The 9,100-nt window shown below is 37.2% G+C and overlaps 1 protein-coding gene across 1 annotated transcript; it reads right to left on the bottom strand.

Annotated features, from left to right (window-relative positions):
• Nucleotides 1-5,007: 5,007 nt before the first annotated feature.
• LOC104085779 (3-hydroxy-3-methylglutaryl coenzyme A reductase 1-like) lies at nt 5,008-8,517 on the bottom strand. Its single transcript, XM_009589903.4, has 4 exons — nt 7,441-8,517; nt 6,588-6,769; nt 5,812-6,158; nt 5,008-5,648 (listed from the first exon to the last, which is right to left on the bottom strand). The coding sequence occupies exons 1-4, from the start codon at nt 8,436-8,438 to the stop codon at nt 5,406-5,408; spliced, it is 1,770 nt and encodes a 589-aa protein (XP_009588198.1). The 5' UTR covers nt 8,439-8,517; the 3' UTR covers nt 5,008-5,405.
• Nucleotides 8,518-9,100: the final 583 nt, after the last annotated feature.

The raw sequence follows: 9,100 nt of genomic DNA, 5'->3' as shown, positions 1-9,100 counted from the left end.
ACTTCGTTCGTTCAAACCTTGAGTGAAAACCTGAACTGCCCAATCGTCTATGACTGGTAGTAGATCCATTCGTTTCATTTAGAAATGAGATACGAACTCCCTTAGCATCTCGTTATATTTTTGTCTTACCTTGAACAAGTCCGACTTCCTGGTCTCGACCTATATGGCCCCAGCGTGTGCTTTTACGAAAGAATCTGCAAGCATAGCAAAAGAATCGATAGAATTATATGGTAAATTATGATACCATATCATTGCACCCTTTGACAGGGTTTCACCTAATTTCTTTAATAATACGGATTCGATTTCATCGTCCTCTAGATCGTTCCTTTTAATGACACATGTGTAAGAGGTGACATGTTCGTTTGGGGTCGGTAGTTCCGTTATATTTAGGAATCTCGGGCATGCGGAACTTCTTTGGGATCGGTTTAGGAGTCGCGCTTGGGGGAAAAGCCTTTTGTACAAATTTTTTGGAATCTAAGCCCTTCAATATCGGTGGTGCCCCCAGGATCTGATCAACCGTGGAGTTATATATTTTCACATTTTTGTCGTTTGCCTCGATCCTCCTTTCTCCCGATTATATTCGTTTGGTCAGTTCTTCGAACATCTTAGCAGTTTCAGGATTAGTCCCCAACTCTTGCTCATTCGACCTTCCTATGGCTGGTTCCGTTCTGTGGGTAGCTTCTCGGGGTGGATTGGGCTCCGGCCTGCTCGGTATCTGGGTTTGACTCTGCAATTGAGCTATTGCTGCCTGTTGAGTTTGCAACATTTCGAAAATCATACGCAAGCTGATTCCGTTTTCCTCAACATTATGGGTATCTCGAGTTGTAGATCGAGTACCACCATGAATGCTACTTTCAGGTTCAGAACGTAGATTTGCCTCAATGGCCACATGCGAATTAACGTCTAATGGTACTTCGACTCGAGCTCCAACGGCGTCGACAATCGGCCTTTCGGCCTTGAGCATTAAGTTGTTATTTTCACCTTGAAGGCCAGCTTTGTTGTCGATAGGTAAGGCCATTTAATTGATAGCTCGTCGCTGCTAATCCGAAATCAAAGACACTTTCGAAAACAAGCGTAAAATGGTGTATTTTGCAGATTCGTATCAAATAACCATTGTTATCCTTAGCCCAACGGTGGGCGCCAAACTGTTTACCCGAAAAATGGATAGAGTTGAATTTGTACGTAGTTCTAAGGGTATGTGGTATAACTTACACAAATTATAAAGAATAAGTAGAAATATCGAATATTGACTATAAGAAAAGATACAAACCGAATTGAAAAGAAGATGATTTATGAACAAGCAAAATGGAATTATGTATGAAGCTAAAAAAAAAGGATAATCTCCCAATATGAGAATGTCTCAACAATATCTGAGTTGCAGTGTATTGATCATGTGCCCCTTATAGAAATAATGGTCATCCCTCTTATAGTAGAGGGATCCTACTTTAAATATCATAAAAAAAACATAGTGAGAAACCCATGATAAATCAGTTTTTTTCTAATTTCCGCCGAGATTCTCTTTCTTAGTGCAGCTTTAATGGCTTTTGTCTCTTGATTGGACTCGGTATTGGTCGGTTTCCAGGTTTAGAGTTCGATGCGGGCTTGAGCTCGATGCCGACTCGGGGCCCAGTATTGGTTCGGGCTCGGTGTTGGTTGGACTCTGGCTCTGAAGCTTTATACCATCGCTTCTCATCATAGCTCGATTTGGACTCGAGCTCGATAATGACATCGAGCTCGGTATTTAATCGGACCCCGAAACTCGAAGCTCGTTCGTGCCTTTTTCAAATCTCACCTCGATATTATGAAAGCGCTCTTCGATCCGTCTTCACCGATCGTACGAAGGTCGAAAATAATTTTGACCGTATATAATTTTACTGAAATATTTCGACGAATAATGGGGTTGTCACTTGTCCTTGACCTAACGTCCGTTAGTATCCATACGTGTATTTTCTCTTTGCTGACTCAAACTGATCTAATGTCCTTTTTATTTCAATTTATAATAAGGCGGAGGGGTCCAAAGCTGATGCAGGCAAATTAGTATTTGTCAATTTGATGTAATATGATGATTAACTCGCGGCTATATCAAGCTTCCAGAGATCAATTTTAATAAATTAAAAGTATTAGTTAGGAATTAGAGGGAAAAGTCCAAAATGATACATTATTTTTGGTTTTAGATTCAAAGTCATACATATTCTTTCACATGGAGCACTAAAAGTCCATTTACTTTAACAAAGTGATACACTTTTAGTCATAACACCGAGAAAAAGCCAAAAAAATATACATTATCTTTGGCTTTAGACTCAAAGTCATACATATTCTTCCACATGCAGCACTAATAGTCCATTTACTTTAACAAAGTAGTGCACTTTTAGTCATAACACTAAACACATTTTAATTTTTTATAGAAATCTAAGATCTGACAAAATATCTGTTCCATTTATTTTCTTGTTTACCGAAATAAATAAAGATGACAGATTTATCTAGTTAGCAAATAGTAAATATACAAAGAATTTATTTACTATTTATCTATTTACTATACGTAAAATATATATAAACACCGTTAATTTTTATTTGCAATGATTGTTATCTAGATAACCTCAAATGTTATCTAGATTTTTTTATTATATACATAAAATTTATTTTTATTTTATGTATATTTACTATACGTTGACTCCCTTAAAATAAAAAAATCTAATAAATATATATTTATTTTATGTCAACGTATAGTAAATATTATGTATATAATAAAAAATCTAGATAACATTTGAGGTTATCTAGATAAAAATCATTACAAATAAAAATTAACGGTGTTTAACATTTCTTAGTAAAATGTATATTTTATGTATATTTATTTTATGTCAACGTATACTAAATATTATGTATATAATAAAAAATCTAGATAACATTTGAGGTTATCTAGATAAAAATCATTGCAAATAAAAATTAACAGTGTTTAACATTTTTTAGTAAAATATATATTTTATGTATAGTAAATAGATAAATAGTAAATAAATTCTATGTATATTTACTATTTGCTATCTAGATAAATGTGTCATCTTTATTTCTTTCGGTAACAAGAAAATAAATGGAACAGATATTTTATTAGATCTTAGATTTCTGTTAAAAATTAAAATGTGTTTAGTGTTATGACTAAAAGTGCATCACTTTATTAAAGTAAATAGACTATTAGTGCTCCATGTGGAAGAATATGTATGATTTTGAATCTAAAGCCAAAGATAATGTATGTTTTTGGGTTTTTTCTCAATGTAATGACTAAAAATACACTACTTTGTTAAAGTAAATGGACTATTAGTGCTTCATGTGAAAGAATATGTATGACTTTGAGTCTAAAACCAAAGATAATGTATGATTTTGAGTTTTTCCTACGAGGAATTACCACTATCTACAGCAGTCTAGAAGGACACATAATAGTAATCAATAAACTTTAAATTTTAAATTATACAACTGTACAAAAAAGTGTGTGTCACGTTGGACCCATCCTGGACTGTTAAATATTCCAGATACTTTGGACTTACTAGTATATTCTTAATTCAACTACATATATTAGTAATTAAATCTTAAAATATGATAGCACTTACGTTTTACAATAATGATAATTGGGCAGACCGGATTATTTTGTACTTGGTCATGACTCATGATACTCTTGGACGGATCTAAACTACCGTAGCAGATATGGTCGCACCAACAAACTTTTTAAAAAAAGAACCCGCTACACAAAATATTATGTATTCATACAGTATTTGGAAAGGCTGCATTCAAAAGATGTGATATAGACGTCATATCCTAAAACAAGCATTAGTGACTGTTTTCATGGCTCAAACTCATGACACATAGGCCACACAGAGAACTTTATTGTTGTTCTAAGACTTCCTTCTCGCCAGGGGCGTACGCAAAAATTTTTATAAGCGGTGTCGTATTTAAATAAATAAGTATTTTCTAATACCATTTTTTCATAAGTTGAAAGCCTTGGCTAAATTATTTAATTGAATATTATTACAAAGGGAAGTGTAGGTTCAATTGTCATTAGCCCCAAATTTTTAACAAAAATGTTTCAAAAAATAGAGCGTCTAGGTACAGCCTTGAACCTATGGCCTTTAAAAGCCCAAATATGAACTTAACCGGTGGACCACTAATTTAAAATTTAGTTGTCTTTGATTGTGATATCACACAAGATAGAACAGTTGGAATTGGTAAAAAAACGCTTGTTCCACCAAAAAATTGTTGGCACCAACAACTAACAAGCAACAAGTAGCGGGAGTGAATGGGTCCAAGATGACTAACTGACAGGTCAGAAAATTAACAATAGTACTATCTCCGTTTCAATCTTTTTTTTTAGTTCGTGCCAGAAAAAAAAGACGGTATTTTTTTAACTTATTTCTGACACTCTCGTCTTGAATTATTATTGATTTATTGATAAATGTATATACAAAAGAAAGGTACCATTAATTCGATATAAACATGTGCAGAAAGTGCCAGACATCATATCATGCTTAAACATGATAACGTTGGACCCATCACTTTTTTAGTGGACTGCAGAACTTGGTCCCCCTTAGCAGGCCAATGCCATGTTTAGTCATGCATCGCAATGCCTAATTTAAAGCCATTGGTTTGCTAATATTCCAATGGTAGAACAGTAGCATTGTAAATACAATTCCACTTGCCATATGTAAATTGTTGGAAGAAAGTTGTTTGTTTTAACTTTCCGGGAGAGTCCGTTATCGAATGGAAGGGTGATGTGGCAGAACCAAAAGGGAAGCTTATTTCTTACCTTGAGGCACGAAAGATGATCATAAAATGATGTTTTGTTGCGGGGGCAAAGTTTCCAACCCTTCAAATGATTCATGTAATACCACTAAATCAGACTAATAAATTCTAAAAACAAAATATGTTCATTAGTTACAATATTTAGCAGTAGCTTCCAGATCTAATTGCATCAGTCACCTTTCATTTGGCTTCTTTCCTCAAGGACCAGAATAGAGACTAATGTATTGAACGAAGCTTACAAATTCCTTCACTTGTACTTACACATTACCAAACTGTACAATGAAATAATAACAAATATCAAAACCTCCAGAACATCCCAGAAATAACAATACACCAATGCTGAAAAATTAGAATAAATACCGATCAAAAAAGGGGATAAGCAAGATTGGGTTACAAAATACAACTTGTATAATGCTTCAGCGGGGACATTGAAGTAAAGTCAACCGTGTGAGTTCGTCTTCCCTGAACTCACATGCTTGCAAAAAGTTACAGCTAACGCAGATTGCAGAAGCAGATGTGCATTGTTTGCTCCACCCCCTACGTCGGTTTCAACTTTAACTTCTAGACTCCTTGCACTCTTTCAAGTTGATTAGCTAGAAACTTGCTAACAATTTCCGACTCTATGAGGTAATTGTGCTCATATCCCTGCTTGATCTGTTATATTTCATGTGGCTTTTAACAAGCTGGCCAGCTGCAATGGCAGACATCAATGACAGCTCCCCAGCCAAAACAGAACCGGCTACTATGTTTGCCAGGAGCCTCGAGTTCGCTGCAGGGGATTCTCTGCATGCACCCTTAACACCGAGCAGATTCAGGCAGGCCGATTGAGAAGCAAGTTGAGTCCCACCACCAACAGTACCAACCTAGGCAAACCATGCTTGTTTATAAGTACCAATATTTAGAATGAGCAAGAGACATTTCTATCAGAAGGAAATTTTTGCAGCACATGGCTTTGTGAGGTATAAACTGACTTTTCCCCTGTATAAGGCTACCAAAGACAAAAATATACTTTAGAATGAAAATTACCTCAATGCAAGGCATGGTCACGGATACGTGAATATCCTTTCCATCATTGACCGCCTCCATCATGGTAATGCAATGAGAACTCTCTATATTTTGCGCTGGATCCTGCCCAGTGGCTATGAAAATGGCAGAGACAATATTGGCAGCATGGGCATTAAACCCACCAAGAGAACCAGCAATAGCAGAGCCAGTAAGATTCTTGATCGTGTTCAGCTCTACAAGAGAAGATACAGAAGTTTTCAATACTTTCTCCACCACTTCTCCAGAAATCATTGTTTCACAGACAACTGACTTTCCACGCCCTTGAATCCAGTTCACAGCTGCAGGCTTCTTATCAGAACAGAAATTCCCTGCGACATGAGACAAGTAGCAGTCAGTTAAAAAGATATACAAGCAAGCTGCAATAGAGATGCAAGAGCTTCATCGGTGTTTACGAAAAATACAACTGACTTTCAAACAACCTGCTCTCAAAGTTCACCGACATACACCTACGAGCTTAATTTAGAGACACTCTGCCAATTTTTGGCACCTCAAAGCAAGAAAATGACATTTTGGGTACGCATAACTGGGAAGAGGACTCGTAGTTGACAAAAACAGCCAATGATTAGATAATCAAATCAACAGGGATGTTTTCATGAATTTCAGAAAGACTTGTTGCAAAATACTTAGCTTACTTAGTTTAACTTTCAGAGCGATCCCAAGTGAAACTTAGAGGCCCCAGAACAAAAAAGAATTATTAATCATCAAGACATCATTGGATAGAGGTCCCAATAGCTTACCAGATATACCAACTACATCCATGTCTGGGAACTCATCCTGAAGAAACTCGATAACATTCTGAACACCCTTCGATACCATGTTCATTCCCATGGCATCCCCTGTGCCACAGCTAAACCTGATGTAAAGATTTCTCCCTGCAAGTGAGCACTGAATCTTTTGGAGCCTGGCAAATCTGCTGGATCTGCATCCAAATAGGAAGAATATGGAATGCCACGAATCAGGAAGATGACCAACACAATAGTACAAGTTTACAACAATTACTATTACTAAGCCTCTACCATAAGCTTGTTGTACAGGTATATGAATCATCATTATTCAATTTGCTTGATTTAGACTGATCTCATTTAAATATTAAAATAGTTTGGGCTTCTCTGTTTTCTACATTCTCTAGAGACGTGCAACTCGCTGAGCATACTAAAAAGACCCCTAGTAAATACTGGACCTAATGCAAGTTTACTAACATGACTAAGTCTTGATCCCTACTAGTTGGTATTGCTTATATGAATCTCTTGCACTATTATTGTGTTTTATTTTTCTCTAAAGTGTGGCATTGCTTCCAATGCAATAACTACTTATTGAACAGTGAAGAACTACATAATGAAGTTCATGATGCTCAACATAGAACAAAGCCGAACCATATCAAACTGGTTACATTTCAAGGAAACATTAAAACTTTGTTAACAAAATGCAGAATTAATGAACTGATTTTTTTTTATAAGGTAATGCAGATTAACGTACTGAATAGTGTATACATAAAGCCAATATCTCATTTTTTGAATGAAAAAGTCACCGTCGCCTAATATGTTAATCCAAATTTAAAGCTGAAATAAATTCTGTGGAAAAGGTGCTTACTTGTTGAAAACCATGGCTAAGGTATCAAAATTAGCAGGGTCCTCCAAGAAGAAAAACAATTCCGACGCCCTGCTGGCCGTCGGGAACTTCACAACGGGAGCCCTTGTCATCCCGTCCCTAAAAAGAATGCTAGTAGCTCCTCCAGAAGCATAAATAGCCTTACAACCTCTGTTAGTACTTGCAACTAAACACCCTTCCGTAGTCGCCATGGGAACGGAATATTCACATCCGTTAAGCAACAAGGGCCCAGCAATCCCTACTGGGATTTGGACGTACCCTATCGGCATCTCACAGCACTGCCCTAAAATCGACTGGTAATCAAAACCGTCAAGAGGTAAACCGGCTAGAGACTTCCCCGTTATCCTCTGAACCGCTTCACGACGAACAGAAGCAGCTCGGTAACAATCCCCGAGCCTAGATTCAAGGGAATACGAAGGAATGTCACCGGAAACAACCGATTTGACAAGGTCTTCGTCGTCCTGAGAGGGAAGAGGCACCGGAGGATCCATGGAAGTGGTTACAGGAGCCGAAATGGAGGAATTATCAAGGGCGGCTGGACAAGGAGCAGGTCGGCGGCGGGGGCGGCGATCTTCGTCGAGAAGGAAGCGATTGTTTTCCTCTTCGTCTTCAATATCCCAAGCGTCGTGAGAGGCACGTGCGATAAATGACTGAACAAAATCAATGCCGAAGAATCCAAGGAGGTAAATGAAAGAGGCAATGAGAGAGAGAATGGCAGCGAGTTCGGAGAGAGTGACGACGTGGAGAGGGGTGGAGTTACGGATCTTGTCACGCCAACGATGGAGAAGGTAATAAGCAACGGAAAAAAAGAGGGTGAAGAAAATGCCGTTGGTTAGATATAAAGGAAGAGGGAGGGCATCGGAAGCTTTAGGGGCAGGGGAAGGAGAACGACGGAGAGCGGCGGAGGAAGCTCTTTGAGGGTGGTGTTGAAGATGGTGATTCCGGTGAGAAGGCTTGGGAGGTCTCCGACGGACATCCATATTCCGGCAGAGAAGAGTAGAGAAGAGAAAATTTTGAAAAAGGAGGAGCGGAGGAGCGATGAATTCGGGAAAATAGGAGAGAAGTCTATAATTATAAGAGAAGAGGGTTATTGGTAGGGACAGGCTACAGCTGATACACAATTTGCTGGCACTACGTTGGTCGCATTTTTCTACTATAACCACTCTTTAGTCTTTGGCCTCTCTTTTCTGTCTCTTTCTTCTTCTTCTTCTTCTTTTTTTCCCGGCTCTTTTGTTTAATTAATGACCAAATAACACTATTACACAAATATCACTTTTGGTAACAGTTGTTGATCAATAACTTGCATACCATGAAATTTTCAACCTTAAGTATGTATAGGTATTTTCTTAATTAAATACTACTGTATGATATTTTCATTTTTTAAAAATTTCTAAGTTTAATATCATAGTATTTAAACTTTGTGTAGTCCCTGGAAATATAATATCTAGTTTTACATTAAAATGACTCCCTCCATCCCGTTTTTTGATAAATTGTTTGTCTCAATATGAGTTTAAGAAACAGATAGGGTCTGATTTGCCCATCTACTATCATAAATAAGCGTTATTTATTCTTCGTTTACGTTTTTTTATCAAAAATATCCCTACAGTTATACATTATGTTCATATTTACCCTTACGCGTTAA

The sequence above is a fragment of the Nicotiana tomentosiformis genome, chromosome 4, assembly GCF_000390325.3.
Source record: "Nicotiana tomentosiformis chromosome 4, ASM39032v3, whole genome shotgun sequence".
NCBI lineage: Eukaryota > Viridiplantae > Streptophyta > Magnoliopsida > Solanales > Solanaceae > Nicotiana > Nicotiana tomentosiformis.
The sequence above is the reverse complement of the archived record's forward strand: the minus strand, read 5'-3'. Positions and strand labels throughout refer to the sequence as shown.